The following is a 17,734-nucleotide window of genomic DNA, read 5'->3' as shown; positions in this document are numbered from 1 at the left end:
GACACACACACACTCAACACACACGCGCACACACTCACAAACACTCTCATACTCTTGCAGACACATGTCCTCCAGCAAACTAGCATCCCGAACTTTGAGCTGACCATTCTCACACAGCAGATGCAGTTTTGTGGCTGGTTGAACCTGGCATGTGGGACACTGACCTTCTGAAGTGTACCCTCTGCTTCCAGAAGATGGTTGGTCTCGGATCACAGCTGGAGAGGTGTCTTCTTGAAGAAGATTAGCTTTGCTCTCAGCAGCTGGAGAAGAGGCCATGTGTTCCCAAGCTGGAGGTGGCTCTGTGGCAGAGCTGATAATGATGGCTGAGTACATGACAGTAAGAAAAGAGCTTAAGAAGAGCTTTACCAACAACACACTGACCAACAGAACCATTAACTCTCATTTTACCTTCTATCTCTTTAATCTTGCACTAACTTCACCTCTATCTCTTACAACCTCTCCTCTATCGAAAACCTCCATAATAGTGTCTCCCCACTGTAAAGGATATCAGGTTGTAGCCCCATGAAACCACCCAGGATTTGGGTCACACACCCTTCAGGGATCATCCATCAGGAAATGAGGATAAATCTCCTGATTGTTCCACTGAAATATTAACAGCAGAAATAGGCCATTCAGAGCAATTAGGAGAAAGTGAGGACTGCAGATGCTGGAGATCAGAGGTGAAAAATGTGTTGCTGGAAAAGCGCAGCAGGTCAGGCAGCATCAAAGGAGCAGGAGAATCGATGTTTCGGGCATAAGCCCTTCTTCAAGGGTTCCCCTCCCCCCACCTTTTCTCAGTCCCAACCCTCAGACTCAGCACCACCTTCTTGACCTGCAATCTTCTTCCCGACCTCTCTGCCCCCACCCCCTCTCCAGCCTATCACCCTCACTTTAACCTCCTTCCACCTATCGCAATGCCACTGCCCCTCCCCCAAGTCCCTCCTCCCTACCTTTTATCCTAGCCTGCTTGGCACACCCTCCTCATTCCTGAAGAAGGGCTTATGCCCGAAACAGCGATTCTCCTGCTCCTTTGATGCTGCCTTGACCTGCTGCGCTTTTCCATTCAGAGCAGTTCCCCACCTAACGTTTAGGTTCCACATAGCAACTAATCGCATCTAAATATCTTGCCATCTCTTTCTTCTCCAGCTGTAAAACCAGAGGGCAGCTCGAAAGAATTGTGTATTGTTTGCATTTTGAAGGACCTTTTTCAATTTATTGATGATAAAACTGCTTCAGAATGATGAAAAGACTGAGTGGAGTATTTAGGAGGCTGCAGGAATAGATTGCTGTAGAGTTGGTGACTTTTCCCTGGGTGGGGGAGGTGTCCATGAAACAGGAGGGTTTGCTTGCTAATTGGTCCATTCTCCTGCCTGCCAATTCCTACAGGAGATCCTGATGTTGTGTGGAATGACTTCGTGTGGGCGAAAGGCCCTGACGCTCCTGAGCAGTGTGTTCGCTGTGTGCGGTCTGGGTCTGCTGGGGGTAGCTGTCAGCACTGACTACTGGTTATATCTGGAAGAAGGGACCATCTCCCCCCAAAACATGTCGGCGGAAGTCAAGGTATCGCTGCACGCTGGCCTCTGGAGAGTTTGTTTTCTGGCAGGTATGACCATGTTACTCGTCATCAACTTTACTGCTCAGAAACTCAGCTAATCTTCTGGGGACCTGGGTTCAAATCCCGCCATGGCAGATGGTAGAATATTAATTCAGTTGAAAAAATCTGGATTTAAGGGTCCAATGATGACCACAAAACCATTGTCAGAAAAAAACCCATCTGGTTCACAAATGCCCTTTAGAGAAGAAAACTGCCATCCTTACCTGGTCTAGCCTACATGTGACTCCAGACCCACAGCAACATGGTTGACTTTTAACTGCCCTCTGGGCAATGATAAATGGGCAATAAATGCTGGCCTACTCAGTGATACCCACATCCCATGAATGAATAAAAAATCGCTCACAATTGCTCTTCGATAAAAGAAAATGGCCGATCATGTGTTCTATTCTATAGCTTTGATCTACTTTGCTCTTTTTTACCCCTCGCTTTCTTTCTCTTTCTGGCTGCTTTCTGTTTTGTTTGACAAGAATTTGGAGAAATTCCTGTTGAAACTCAAAGCTGCAGCCTTGGAACAAGAGGCCAGAGGAATGATGGGAATTAGACCTTGGGTCCATTAGAGTAAACCAACCCTGAGCACCAATAAATTTTGTTCCAAGATGTAATACTTAATGTGTAAAAAAAAAAGGTCCATTCCAAGAATACACGGTGAACACTCAGCAAATCAGACAGTGTGTCGATGGAGAGAAACAGAGTTAACCTTTGGTTTGATAATGACTTTCAGTAAAAGGTGTCAGGACCTGAAACCTGAGCTCTGTTTCTCTCTCCACACATAATACTGGGCCCAATGAGTATTTCCAGTGTTATTTGAGATTTTCATCATCTGCAGTGTTTCACATTTATATATCCACTACAAGAGGCTGTGCTTTAAATACAACCATTGTTTTGAATGCTGTCCATTTTCAAACCAAAAATTACAAATGACCTCTTAAAGTTTATACTTTACCAAGAAGATGATGTCTTTAGAGCTTTATAAATTAATTATTTTTTTTAAAAATTGTGATATATCTTGGCTTCCTATGTAGGATCTATATCATACATTTGCCAACTGCAGGCTTGGTCTGTTTTAAGGTTGCCATGATGTGGAGACACCGGTGTTGGACTAGGGTGGACAAAGTTAAAAATCACACAACACCAGGTTATATTCCAACAGGTTTAATTGGAAGCACACTAGCTTTCGGAGCGACCTGACAAAGGTGCAGCGTTCTGAAAACTTATACTTCAAAATAAACCTGTTGGACTATAATCTGGTGTTGTGTGATTTTTAACTTTGTTTTAAGGTTGGGGTGTGTGTGGAGGGACTGACAAAAAAAAAGCGGTTGTATTAAGTGCTGAAGTTCCCATATTTTGTATTTCAGAATTTTAAAACTCCTGTATCTTATAACAACAGCGCCACAGAAATATATAATGCACATCATATGCATTTCTTTACAGATGTATAAATCACTTAATATGTATAATATGTAAAGTTTTACAGATATATATCATATACTCGCATATAAATCAAATGCAATGCCTTATAGAGATATAAAACACTCCTAGTATATGTCATCTCCTTACAGAAATATCACATTTCTTTATGAATTTATAAATATAAATTGTCACTGTCATTCTGAAGCCAAACTCTCTGCTCCATTTAATAATTGCTTCCACAGCAGTAACACACTCATAAATGTTTTGCAGAGTATCCCACTGTTTGAATATAATACTTATTTTCCAGGAGTAATGTCCCTTTGTGCATAATCAGCCCTACTTTATGGAGACATTAACCTGCTATGCTGGTAATCATACTTTGTCATATGGACATAATCATTCTGGGGAGGATTGCAGTCTTTCAGGAGCTGCCATTTTTACGGTTTCCTGACAGTTTCATTTTCTCCCACCCCTCTCCATCCCACTGTGGTGCGATTTCCTGATGATTGATGATCTTTAACCAGCTCTTGTTTGTATCCACAGGAACAGAGCATGGGCACTGCTTCACCATTGAGTACGTGATGCCAATGAATGTGCAGCTGACCTCAGAATCCACCATCAGTGTTTTAAGTCAGTATCCATTCTCCATCCGATCAATCGTTTGATGTTTAAATTAATAAGGACGTTACACATCGTCGCTTTGAGTCTGCACTTCAGAGGCAGAGCATTTGGCACAATATGTGCTGGTGTTCATACCCCTCACAAACTTACACCCACCTCCTCTCCATCACATGCACCTCTCTATCTCACATGGTCACCCAGCTTCTGTCAGGGACAGGAAAAGATGTTGGATAACTTTTTCCCTTTCTCCCCATCTCACGGCTTTTCCACAATAAGATGTATCTTCCTCAGTGGAATATTTTAAACAGTTGAGAGTCTGAGATGTTCAGTAATAAAGGATTTTTGGGGTAAGCTTAAATTGGCAGTGAAAATGACAAAGGGATCATTGTCATTTGGTAAGAGGTGGAATGGGACCGATGTTGGGCTCAGGCATTTCACCTGCAGAAACCTCCCCTGCTCGAAAGGAACAGGAAATGTAACTGGAGTGTGCAGGCAAGGAGGAGACACACAATGTGACAGGCTGCATGAGGCACCCAAAGGGGCTGTATTGCAGATTCAGGAGTGGATTCTGCAAGGAGAGTACCCCCAGCCCAGAAACGCTGCAAAAGCTTTATCCAGCACTGCGTCGACTATCAGTGTTTAGACACAACGATTAAAGGTCAGATTTGGAAATTAAACGCAAGATCTGAATATAAGACCATGTTTATTCACACAATCCCCTGCAATGTCAATGTAATGAATAACACTCACCCTCACATAGAGTCATAAAGATGTGGAGCATGGAAACAGACTCTTCGGTCCAACTCATCCATACCTACCAGATATCCCAACCCAATGTAGTCCCACCTGCCAGCACCCAGCCCATATCCCTCCAAACCCTTTCTATTCATATACCCACCCAGATGCCTTTTAAATGTTGCAAGGTAAATTTGAAGGTGTTAGTAAAGTGGATGAACTGTTCAACCTCCTCGTGGGAGCACGAGGTAGCGCCGATACAGTCATTGATGTAGCGGAGGAAAAGGTGGGGGGTGGTGCCAGTTTGTTGCGGAAGATGGACTGTTCCACATATCCGACGAAGAGGCAGGCATAGCTGGGGCCCATGCGGGTGCCCATGGCTACTCCTTTGGTTTGGAGGAAGTGGGAGGATTGGAAAGAGAAGTTGTTCAGGGTGAGGACCAGTTCAGTCAGTCGAAGGAGGGTGTCAGTGGAAGGGTACTGGTTGGGTCGGCGGGAAAGGAAGAAGCAGAGGGCTTTGAGTCCTTCGTGATGTGGGATGGAGGTGTATAGGGACTGGATGTCCATGGTGAAGATAAGGTGTTGGGGACCGGGGAAGCGAAAATCATGGAGGAGTTGGAGGGCGTGGGAGGTGTCCCGAATGTAGGTGGGGAGTTCTTGGACTAAGGGGAGCAGGACCATGTTGAGGTATGCAGAGATGAGTTCGGTGGGGCAGGAGCAGGCTGAGACAATGGGTCGGCCGGGGCAGTCAGGTTTGTGGATTTTGGGCAGGAGGTAGAAACGGGTGGTGCGGGGTTGTGGGACTATGAGGTTGGAGGCAGTGGATGGGAGATCCCCTGAGGTGATGAGGTTATGGATGGTCTGGGAGATGATGGTTTGATGGTGGGAGGTGGGGTCATGGTCAAGGGGGCAGTAGGAGGAGGTGTCCGCGAGCTGGCGTTTAGCCTCAGCAATGTAAAGGTCGGTGTGCCAAACTACCACCGCGCCTCCCTTGTCTGCCGGTTTGATAGTGAGGTTGGGGTTGGAGCGGAGGGAGTGGAAGGCTGCACATTGCGAGGGTGAGAGGTTGGAGTGGGTGAGAGGGGTGGACAGGTTGAGGCGGTTAATGTCGCGGCGGCAGTTGGCTATGAAGAGATCGAGGGCGGGTAAGAGGCCAGCATGGGATGTCCAGGTGGACGGGGTGTGTTGGAGGCAGGAGAAGGGGTCGTCAGAGGGTGAGCGAGAATCCTGGTTGAAGAAGGGCTATGAAGAGATCGAGACCTGGACCGTCGCAGACTCCTCCCTCCCCTTCCTAGACCTTTCCATTTCTATCTCGGACGACCGACTCAACACGGACATTTACCTTGATTACACCTCCTCCCACCCTGCCCCCTGTAAAAACGCCATCCCACACTCCCAATTCCTTCGCCTCCGCCACCTCTGCTCCCAGGAGGACCAATTCCAATACCAAACAACCCAGATGGCCTTCTTCTTCAAAGACCGCAATTTCCCCCCAGACGTGGTTGACGATGCTCTCCACCGCATCTCCTCCACTTCCCGCTCCTCTGCCCTTGAACCCCGCCCCACCAATCACCACCAGGACCGAACCCCACTGGTCCTCACCTACCACCCCACCAACCTCCAGATACATCGTATCATCCTTCATCATTTCCGCCACCTCCAAACAGACCCCACCACCAAGGATGAGTGCCTCATCTTCCGCCTAGGAACCCTCCACCCACAAGGGATGAATGCAGATTTCTCCAGCTTCCTCATTTCCCCTCCCCCCACCTTTTCTCAGTCCCAACCCTCAGACTCAGCACCGCCTTCTTGACCTGCAGTCTTCTTCCTGACCTCTCTGCCCCATCCCCTCTCTGGTCTATCACCCTCACCTTAACCTCCTTCCACCTATTGCATTCCCAATGCCCCTCCCCCAAGTCCCTCCTCCCTACCTTTTATCTTAGCCTGCTTGGCACACCTTCCTCATTCCTGAAGAAGGGCTTATGCCCGAAACGTCGATTCTCCTGCTCCTTTGATGCTGCCTGACCTGCTGCGCTTTTCCAGCAACACATTTTTCAGCTCTGATCTCCAGCATCTGCAGTCCTCACTTTCTCGAAGGTATACAAGTTACAACTACACAAAACAAGATCAACATTAACAAGGTCAGCATTATTTGAAGTTGAAGGGCTTTTGCCCTAATCTCCAGCATCTGCAGTCCTCACTTTTACCTAGTCCATTCAACAATCTAATAACAGCAGGGAAGAAGTTGTCCCTGAACCTCCTGGTGCGTGGTTTCAAGCTTCTGTTCCTTCTGCCTGATGGAAGAGTTTGTAGAAGAACATTACCAAGGTGGGATGATGTTAGAACAAAGAACAAAGAAAATTTAGAGCCCAGGAACAGGCCCTTTGGCCCTCTAAACCTGAGCCGATCCAAATCCACTGCCTAAACCCGATGCCCAATTCCTAAGCATCTGTATCCCTCTGCTCCCCACCTGCTCCTGGATCTGTTCAGACGTATCTCAAATGAATCTACCATGCCTGCCTCTACCACCTCTGCTGGCAACACATTCCAGGCACTTACCACCCTGCGTAAAGTACTTGCCACGTGTATCCCCCTTAAACGTTTCACCTCTCACCTTGAAAGCATGACTTCTTCACCCTGGGAAAAAGCTTATCTCTATCTACCCTGTCCATACCCTTCATGATTTTGTAAACCTCAATCAGGTCCCCCTCAATCTCCTTTTTTTCTAATGAAAACAGTCCTAACCTACTGTACCTAGCACCTTCCATACCAGGCAACATTCTCGTAAACCTTCTCTTCATCCTCTCCAAAGCATTGACATCCTTTAATAGAGTAAATGGAGTCCATGGATGGGAGGTCAGGGCTGCCCAGACAATCTTCTGTAGTCACTTCCAGTCCTGGGCAGAGCAGTTGCCGTACCAAACTGTTATGTACCCGGCTAGTATGCTTTCTTTGGTGCATCTGTAAAAGGTGGTGAGGGGCCGTACGGACATGCTGAATTTCCTAAGCCACCTGAGGAAGAAGAGGTGTTGTTGTGTCTTCTTGACCATTACACCTACGTGGGAGGTCCAGGACAGATTGTCAGTTATTGTCACTCCGAGGAATTTGATGCCGTCAACCCTCTCAACTTCCACTCCATTGATAATAAATGGGTCATGTTCTCTCCTTCTTTCTTTCTGAAGTCAATGATCAGTTCCTTTGTTTTGCCGACATTGAGAGAGAGATTGTTATCATTGCACCACGCCACCAAGCCCTCTATCTCCTTTCTGTATTCTGACTCATCATGGTTTGATATCTGTCCTACCACAGTGGTGTTGTCAGCAAACTTGTTGATATAATTTATTTGGAATTTGGCTACACAATTGTGGGTGTACAGGGAGCATCCTTGCGGGGCTCCAGTGTTGAGGACTATGATGAAGGACGCGCAGTTGATTGCAGTCTGTGGGTCAGGAAGCTGAGGATCCAGTTGTTATGGGTGGAGCCGAGACCTGGCTGAATCCCTAATGCTGCATACCACCTGATCACCTAGATTTACTGATGACACAAAGGTAAGTAGAAAAGTGAGTTATGAAGAGGACAGAAAGAGCCTGCAAAGGGACATAGATAGGTCAAGTGAGTGGGCAGAGCTCTGGCAAATGGAAAACTGTGAAATTATTCATTCTGGAAGAAAAAGAAGCATTTGTGGAATTCGAAAGAGGGTGGAGAGTTCTGAGATGCAGAGAGGTCTTTGTGTCTTACTGCATGAATCACAAAAGGTTGTGTGCAGGTACAACAAGTAATCAGAAAAGCTCCTAGGATGTTATGTTTACTGAGGAGGAGAACTGGATGCAAGAGTAGGGAGGTTATGCTTCAGTTATACAGGATATTAGTGAGACCATGTCTGGGATGATATGTGAAGCACTAATTACCATACTTACCAAAGGATGTTAAAGCATTGGATGCAGTTCAGAGAAGGTTTACCAGACTAATACCTGCAATGAGCAGTGCTTTATTAGGAAGGACTGGACAGGCTGGGCCTGTATCCTCCGGAGTTTCGGAGAGTGAGAGGTGATTTAATTGAAACATAAAAGGCCCTGAGGGCACTCAGAAGGGTGGATGTCAAATAGGTGTTTCCTTTTGTAGCAGAACCTAGAACTCGGGTTCATAGATTAAATGTAGGCACTCGTTTAACAGAGATAAGGACACACTGGTTTCTGTTGAAGTGTTGTGAGTATTTGGAATTCCCTTATTGAAAAGGTACTGGCTGCAGAACTTTTCAATATTTGTCTGGTAGAACTAGTGTAGATTCCTGCTTCCCAAGGGGAATGGGAGATTATTGGGAGCTATGCAGGAATGAAGAGTTGAGGTGAAAATCGGCTCTGATGTTATTGAATAGTGGGACAGGCTTGAAGCACAGAGTGGACTTCTGTTGTTCCTTTACAGCAGTGACTGCATTTTCTGAGTTACTTTATCCTCATATAAAATGTTTTGGGATGCCCTGAAACTGTGAATTTTTTTTTCAGAAATTTAAGTCTTTGTTTCCTTCTATTGGTGACTGATGCCTCAAGCTCTTTATTTTTCTTTCCTCAGAAATGATCCGTTCATCGACTCCCTTCCCATTGGTCAGCCTGTTTTTCATGTTCATCGGTTTTGTGTTGAACAACATTGGCCATATTAGACCTCACCAGACAATCTTAGCCTTTGTGTCAGGAATCTTCTTCATTCTTTCAGGTAACGGTCAGCAAAGAAACAAACGCCGAATTGATCACGTTCCCTCTCGCTTTTAATGAGCTTTCTGTTGTCTGACTTTGTTCAGTCACCCTGTGAGTTTGGAGGCATTTTTCTGGTGAGGAAGATGGGAAGGTGACCCAGGAGGAGACTGGCACGTGGGCATCTGCTAACACCCTCCTGATACTGCCACAGCTGGCAGCCAACAACACCTGAACTGCCTGCAATTTGTGTCACAGCAACACGAGATGTTTCTGCAGTCTGCCTGACTCACCCCAACACCTGAGAAATACCATCTTGCTTCCCTCTCTTTGATGCCCAGTACCGATCACATTGGCACAGTGGCTCAGTGGTTAGTGCTGCTGCCTCACAGTGCCAGGGTTCTGAGTTTGATTCTACCCTCAGACAACTGTCTGTGTGGAGCTTTCACATTCTCCCCGTATCTGCATGGATTTTCTCCCACAGTCCAAAGATGTGCAGGTTAGGGTGGATTGGCCATGCTAAATTGTCTTATAGTGTTCTGGAATGTGTAGGTTAGATGGGTTAGCCATGGGAAATGCAAAGGTACAGAGATGGGGTGGATGTGGGTGATGTTCTTCAGATGGGCTGAATGGCCTGCTTCTAAACTGTAGGGATTCTCTGGCTCATTGCCCCTCTACCCAAGCACCAACATTATTTGTTGCCTCATTTGTATATTTTCATGTTCCAAAGTCAACCACCAGATACTGAAATGATCAATAACACAAATCTTTGTTCTAAATGTTTTATGCAAAAGTAGTGTTTTCTGACAAATCATTTCTTCACAATTGCAGGTTTGTCTCTGGTTGTTGGGCTTGTCCTTTACATATCCAGCATCAACGATGAGATGTTAAACAGGACCCCAGACTCCGAGAGCTATTTCCACTACAATTACGGGTGGTCTTTTGCCTTTTCTGCAATCTCCTTCTTGCTGACCGAGGTAATTACCAGTCGAATTGGTTCCGTGTCTGGCTCAGCCCAGCCCCTTTTAATCCAAGATCATTTGGGGTTCCAAGGAAATCGGGTAGACCCAAAATCAGACAAGACTGATTAAACCAGAACTACCATTGAAACCATGAAAATTATCTCCAAGTTCAACAGCCCGTGACAGGTGCTTGGACTGTTTGTGTGGTTCAGTTATCCATGCCCTCTGAATTCAAAAGTGCTGTGTTCGAAACCTACCCCAGCTACTTAAAACATAGAACAATACAGCACCGAACAGGCCCTCCAGCCCTCGATGTTGCACCGACCTGTGAACTAATCTAAGCCCACCACTCCCCCCATCATCATCCATGTGCTTATCCAAGGATTGTTTAAATCTCCCTAATGTGGCTGAGTTAACTACATTGGTAGGCAGGGCATTCAATGCCCTTACTACTCTCTGAGTAAAGAACCTGCCTCTGACATCTATCACCCAACAATTTGTAGCTATGCCCCTCGTACAAGCTGACGTCATCATCCTGGGAAAAAGACTTTTACTGTCTAATCCTCTGATCATCTTAAAGGCAAAGATTGGAGCTGATGCCTCATTGCAGCACTGAGGGTGAGCTACTCTGTTGGAGGTGCCATCTTTTGGATAAAACATTAAATCAAGCCAGTTCTTTCAAGTAGACATCAAGGCATCATGACACTGTTTCAAAGTAGGACAGGGGACCTCTCTATCGTCTATTGGTCAATATTTATCACTCAATCAACATTATTAAATGAAAGAATTAGAATTAGCTTTAAAGTCATGTGTACCCACATGAGTACAATGAAAGGTTTATAAGCCACCCCTTACAGCGCCATTTCTTAGATATAGATACTCAAGTACAAACTCTTGGGGAAAAAATTAGAAAAATAAAGAAATACAAAGACCAGCAATAAATCAGAAAAATAGAGAAATAAAAGTTCAGAACAGCCATTAGGACAGACTGTTGAGAGAGAGAATGTTTCAGGTAAATGACCTTTCATGACAAACAGTTGAATTGATTGGCAGATTTGGTTCATCATCACGGTAATACTGACTCGCCTGCTGTGTGCCACAAGATAGTCTGCATCCCGTCCCACCAGTTCCCTCAGTGCTCTCCGTCAGCCACACCCTCTCCTGGTTGCTGAATGGTTCGGGATTGCAATTGGAAGGAACTCAGTTCCACATTTCCATCTTCTCCTGCTAAGACCAATGTTCCCTCCTTCTCCATCTGATGTTCCCGTCTCCTTTGATGGTCCAATGCAGTCTGGGGAATATTGAGTGGTGATGCTGGGGGAGGAGGTTTGGAGTGGTTAGGGAGGTATGGGGAGGGAGTGGAGACTGCTTCAGAATCATAGCAGCATCACCTGCCACTTGCTGTTCACATGAGCTACAATCACAGTGACACCTCACAGAATCAGGCAACTTCACTGCAACTTATAGGATATGCTGAACACTGCAGATTTAATCACTTAATAATCTCAGCTCCGTGGTCAATAACACTGAAAGACAATACTGCTAGAAGTTAGAATGTTTTTTTCCCTGATGATAAGCAAGTTACTAATTGAAAGTTGATTGGTGGGATTCTAGATTGAGTTGCGAATGTAAATGTTTGGAGGATAAACTGGAGGTGAACGCTCTCCCGTCTCGGTTGAATGCACACCAGGTGTCTGGATGAAGGTCTGATGATTGTAAAAGACCAAAATGACCCAACTGCATTTCAGAGAATACAATGACACCATGGAGGCCATTCAGCCCATTATGTCTAAGCCAACCTGTTATGGACCAGGCCAGACCCCCTCAAAACAGTTCAAGGAGGTAACCCAGGCCCTTACATTTCTCGTTGTTTTAAGCAGGTGTAAAATGGATATTCCAGGAATGATGCAACTGGCCCAGCCACTCAGTTTCAAACAAAACAGAATTTACACATGAACGAAAGAAAACTGAATTTAGAATAATATAACTATTTGAAAATCCAATCGATTTTATCGCAACTTAATAATGCTGTTCCAAATGCCTGTAATATCGCCATAAATGCCCCCTTGGCAAAAAAAAGGAAACATCCAACACAGGTTCTTACAGGAGAGATGTCAGAGAGAGAGAGGGAGGGAGAGGATCAGCCTGGATCTGCTTCTTTGGGTCCAGCAGCTTTACTTGGTCAAATCAAACCAAACACCCAAACCAAACCAAATCAACCCAAACCAACCCCAACCCCAAACCCAACCCCAACCCAACCCCAACCCCAACCCCAACCCCCAACCCCAACCCCAACCCCAACCCCCAACCCCAACCCCCAACCCCAACCCCCAACCCCCAACCCCCAACCCCAACCCCTACCCCAACCCCAACCACAACCCCAACCCCAACCTCAACCTCCAACCCCCAACCCCCAACCCCAACCCCAACCCCGAACTGGGAGAACTGGCCACTCCCCTTTCATTGTACAAATGTTTTAAAAGAGAAACTTAAAAGCGTTCTCAAGTAGATATTCCCAGATATGTCAGAACGTCTGACTTTACAACTCATCTGAAAAAAAAACCAAGTTCAGAATAATCTTGTTAAAGGAGCAGCATCGTCACAAACTGTTATGAAATTGTCTCAATCTCCTGCTCTTTACTGATACACCTGGACATGTTTCATTTTCTGTTATGCATTCACTTTCCCCCTTTCAGGATTATTGTTGAGTTTACCACCAGCACCCATCAGCAGTGTATTCCACATCACAAGAGGAAACTGTCTGTAGTGCAGCATCTGGCTGACATTCCCATTCAGAGGGGTGTGATTCTCACTGGAAGTGACACTTTCACATGGGTGTGATCCTTCAATTTAACAGCAACCCCACAATAACCGTCCTCCCACTGAGTCGTTGAGGACGTAGTGTCAACTGACACTTGCGAAACTGCAATTGATAGATTTTTTTTCACTCACAGTGATCAAGAATTGAAAAGCCAAGGTGGTGTCGATGAAGTTAAGATGCACATAAGCCTCGATCTAACTGAATTATAGAACAGATTTGAGGGGCTGAAAGGTCTGCTCCTGTTCCAATATTTCCAGCTATGCTGCAATTTGAGAATGGAATATTAGCCTCATAAAATCTAATGACTGGAATATGTGCCACCACAGCTTGTTGCTAGGATAAACTCGGTTGCCTAGAGATAGTTGTCAGGATTGACTTTTACCAGATGGAGGTTGTTGCTAGGCGAGATGTTTCCTAGAGACACACAGTTGGTATGGAGTGTGACAATGTGCTGGTGTTGACATGCTAAATGCCCAAATGCCTGAGAGGAAGTGAGATCATGGCCCTCTATTAAACCCTTTTGTGTCTCCGATGTCACACGTTTCCAACTGATGAATTGAAACAGATTACACTTTGCCATTTTTAACTCCAACAAGAATATTTACTTGGATATTAAGATCATTTAAATATTGTCTCCTCATTTGTGTATTCGTGGGTTTCAAGGACAAGCTGCTATCAGCTGGGGGCTGCAACGAATCAGGGTGGTACAGTGGCTCAGTGGTTAGCACTGCTGCCTCACAGCTCCAGGGAGCTGGGTTCAATTCCCGCCTCAGGTGACTGTATGAAGTTTATGCATTCTCCCCGTGTCTGCGTGGGTTTCCTTCCACAGTCCAAAGGTGTGCAGGTTAGATGGAGTGGCCATGCTGAATTTCCCATGCTGAGCAGGGATGTGAAGGTTGGGTGGATTAGCCGTGGGAAATGCAAGGGTTACAGGGATAGGGTGGGTCTGGATGGGAAGCACTTGGGTGTGGACTTACTGGGCTGAATGTTCTGTTTCCACACAGTTGATGAACTGGTCATCTACAAGTGGGGTTTCTCAGCCCCTGTGGGGTACTGCAGTGGGGAAATTGAGGGGCTGGGCTGACAATAAAAGAGGAAGTGTTTAATTTCCCAGCCCTTCAATGGCCCAAGAGTGATGGTGACAGAAGGATTGTATTTTGTGTTGCTGCAGAGTGCCGGAGTCATGTCGGTCTACCTCTTTATGAAGAGATACGCCGCTGAAGAGATCTACAGACCCCACTCCAGCTTCTACAGGCCAAGGCTCAGTAATTGCTCCGACTACTCTGGCCAGTTCCTGCACCCAGACACCTGGCCTCGCGGACGCAGTCCCTCCGACATCTCCAGCGACACTTCCATGCAGCTGAATGCCAACTACCCAGCACTGCTCAAGTGCCCCGATTACGACCAGATGTCCTCCTCCCCCTGCTGAGTCACGGACCACCCCCAGCAGGAAGCCTCTGAAGCAGCCATGGTATCCTGGACCCCACGCCCCCTGGCCATGGTTGTGATGAGGACAATCTTAACACAGATCATCAGCTGGGGCTCTGGTTTCTGTATTAGCAAAGCACAAACTATCAGCTTAACTGGAAGGGATGTGGGGTGGAAAAGGTTGGGGGAGTAGGGGGGAGGGGAGGGAATGTAAAGCTAATCTTAGTGACAGTGACCATGAGACTGTCCGCTAATGTCCTTTAGAGAATAAAATCCCCCGTCCTTACCCAGTCTGGCCTACACGTGACTCCAGGCCATGGAGTCCAGCAATGGCCTTGTCTTTAACTACCCCCTGAAACAGCCTCATTCGGGGCAATTAGGAATGTGCAACGAATTCAGGTCTTTCCCACCACATGCACATTCCAAAGAATAAAGAAAAATATTCACACGGTGCACCACATTTTCAGACAGATTCTCTCTCTGTAAAGCAGCCTGCTGCAGTTTAGAATGTCACGTTGTAATGTAAACGGTGTTTTGTTTTAGTGGTTCCTGTGATCTGGTCCTGAGCAGCTGACTGACAAGCCACTGAGGTGTCGTGGAGGGAGCAAAGGGGAGTGGGAATCCTGTTGCTAGGACAACCCTAGTTGCCTTGGGATAGTTGTTCGGGATTGACTTTTAGCACATGGAGGTTGTTGCTAGGTGAGTTGTTGCCTAGAAACATACAGGTTGGTATGGAGCATGCCATTGTGCTGGTGCTTACACAAAACATGTTGTCCACAGGCCTGAGAGGAAGTGACATCATGGCCCTCTATTAATCCCTCCCATTTCTCCCACGTAACATGTTTCTGATTGATGAATTAAAACAGCGTAAATCTTTTCAGTTTTAAATGCACCAAGATTTTTTTACTTGGATATTAAGATAATTTGAATGTCATCACTTTCATCCAGTAGTGTCCTCTGGGTTGGTAGCTGTCCTTGGTTCAGAGCTGGAGCACAGTGAGACTGACATGGCAATCCCACTGCGATCTACCTCTTTCACTGTGTGTTTGGTCACCTCTCCCATCGTGCCCTTGTTGGACTCAGAGTCAGTTTGTGTCTGATTACCCTCCTGTGCCAGCCACTGGGAATGCTAGACTGTCTTGCTAAATCAGAAGATGCGAAATGCTGAAGTTACCAAGACAGTGCAGATTTGGTCCCCAGGACACCAGGGAGATGTTTTGTTTTGGGAATGGGTGGCTGTGGAAACTGAATGTTTATAATTTTGAAAGGCAGCAACTAAAAGTGATCTTACAGCATTTAATGAACATCTCCCTAAAGGATATTAAGTTGTCCAAATATAGGTAAATGCAGAGCACTCTATGACCATAAAGCAAAGGGATATAAAATCAAAGAACTGAAAGGTAAATCTCAGACCGAGGAAGAATCTACGTTCAATGTGATCAATACTTGGGAAGGGTTCATGGGAAAACAGTGAGAACAAAATATGTCAACCAAGAACCCAATAAATAGTGTCTGAAGAAAATTGTTGAGCGGGAGCACTATTGCTGTGAGTCTTGTGTGTCTCATTGGATAAGATAGGATGGGCTGAATGGTCTTCTTTAATTTACCATGATCATGTGTCCACTCCACCATTCTTAACAGCCTTAAGAAAAATTATGCCAGACCTGGTAACCCAGTCACCATGGAATGTTCCCGCAGAGGAATAATATATAGGAGCTGTTAAAGAAGATTCGAGTGACACATTAATTTGTAAACCTGCTTATCGATCTCAGCACAATTTGTGCCACCTTCCAAGAGGAAGGTGGCAAGCTGCAACCTTTGTGTTACAACAGTTTGTCCATTTCAGAAGTGATCTTTTGGCTGTGAATTGTGCTGTGTAAGGTAATGGTTCTGGAAGAGATCCTGCTGAAGGTGTGTTAAATCTACCCAATGATGTCGCGTGGTCTGGGTGGACAAAATGCAGAAGTCCTCATAGAAACGATGTGTCAACTCTGGTTTCTGATGGTCTTTGTAATTAAATGTAACTAGTCCATGTAACCTGTATCTATTGCTATGAAGCAATAAACTAGATCTTGTGTAATGTAAGTGCCACTTCACTTTGAGACTCAATAGTGGTTTATTCTCTAACAGACCAATTAGACCAGCCCTTAAACTCAGCAGTGAAAGGAGGAAGGCCTGACTAACTTATGTAATGTTTATTTTAAAATAAGATAGAAAAGAGAACTGCAGTCAGCAGTGGTGGTTTAGTGGTGCCATTACAGTTCATCCATTTCCCTCCCACCAGGAGCCAGTTAACCTTTTCAATGTTCGTTTACAAGAGAAAAAAGGGGAATTGGTTGCTGTGAACAACCCCAACCTCGTGTCACCAGGTGGTTGTAACCAAAATGCTTTGAAAGACCATGAGTTTGTGAAATACAAATTCTATCCTTTAAAGAATAGGTGTACAGTTGGAGAATAAATCCTATTTAAGGTCACTTTACTGTGGTGAGATTAGTCAAATGAATACGTTTTCAGGATTAGGCATGTACCATAGATAACCGCAATAGATTCACAAATTGAAAATTGTATTGTGCAATTCAGCAGTAATTTAGAAGGTGTTTTTTGCCAATGCAGTGCACTGTTGTATTGTGACATTTTTGTAATGAATTCAGTGTATTATTCCCTTTCTGTGAGGGCCAGTGCCTGGGGTTCCTTTCAGCTACAGCTCCATTGAGACACCAGAGACTAAAGCAGGTTCTCTCAGGGCAGAAGCCCCTCCCCACCATTTGAGCAAGATCAGAGCTAATCAGGTAACTCAATTCCACTTTCCTGCATGGACCCCAAATCCTTCGATTTCCTTAGTTTCCAAAAATCGATTGATCTCAGTCCTGAAGAGACTCAACAGTTGATCTTCCACAGTTTGTGGGTGAGAGAATTCCAGAGAATCACTGCATCATATTCCTCCTCTTCTCAGTCCTCAATGGGTGACCCTTTATCCTGGCACAATGACCCCTAGTTATAGATTTCTAACCAGGTGTAATGCTTAAAAATGCCAGAGAATATCAACTCCACGTGAAGGCTGTGAATGTGAAATCTTGTTCATCATTCCTGGCCATTTGTTCCCCTGTAATTCAGGCTAGATAAGGGTCTGAAGTCTGTATTTTCTAAACAAACCATGTGTTAATTCCCATAGGAATGGGGAAGAAAACAAAACACAGGAACGTGAAGAACTATCTGTATTTGTGAATTTAATTTCAGACTTTGCAGAATCAACTTCTCAAGAGCGTCTCGGACTGGGTATTGAATTGCAAGTGGTTCCCATTTCCTGAGAATGAGTATTTTTAAAAGATGCTAAATTAAGACGCTATCTTTTGAAAATAGCATGGCAGAACGAGATAATGTACTGTACAGAGGGTTCACTCATTTGCACACTTACACTTTGTGCACATGTTACTGCACCATTTGGAAAGTTATA

General features: G+C 45.3%; 1 protein-coding gene and 1 pseudogene across 3 annotated transcripts in view; both read left to right on the top strand.

The window, feature by feature from the left end:
- The window catches only part of LOC122545726 (voltage-dependent calcium channel gamma-5 subunit), a 40,272-nt gene extending 22,912 nt beyond the window's left edge, over positions 1-17,360 (top strand). For 2 of the 3 annotated variants that reach the window (XM_088000824.1, XM_088000828.1), the window contains 5 exons: positions 1,387-1,603; positions 3,569-3,655; positions 8,951-9,091; positions 9,901-10,046; positions 14,024-17,360. In XM_088000824.1, the coding sequence (XP_087856950.1) occupies positions 1,396-1,603; positions 3,569-3,655; positions 8,951-9,091; positions 9,901-10,046; positions 14,024-14,281 (840 nt within the window). In that variant the 5' untranslated portion in view covers positions 1,387-1,395 and the 3' untranslated portion in view covers positions 14,282-17,360. The remainder of the gene's footprint in view (positions 1-1,386; positions 1,604-3,568; positions 3,656-8,950; positions 9,092-9,900; positions 10,047-14,023) is intronic. The other variant, XM_088000825.1, reaches the window with a different exon arrangement.
- On the top strand, positions 4,017-4,289 carry LOC148145339 (large ribosomal subunit protein eL37-like; annotated as a pseudogene).
- Positions 17,361-17,734: the final 374 nt, after the last annotated feature.

The sequence above is a fragment of the Chiloscyllium plagiosum genome, unplaced genomic scaffold, assembly GCF_037043375.1.
Source record: "Chiloscyllium plagiosum isolate Xiang-an unplaced genomic scaffold, Cpla_swu_hap1 HiC_scaffold_25, whole genome shotgun sequence".
Lineage (NCBI taxonomy): Eukaryota > Metazoa > Chordata > Chondrichthyes > Orectolobiformes > Hemiscylliidae > Chiloscyllium > Chiloscyllium plagiosum.
Note: the sequence above shows the minus strand (reverse complement) of the source record. Positions and strands in the feature narration are given on the sequence as shown.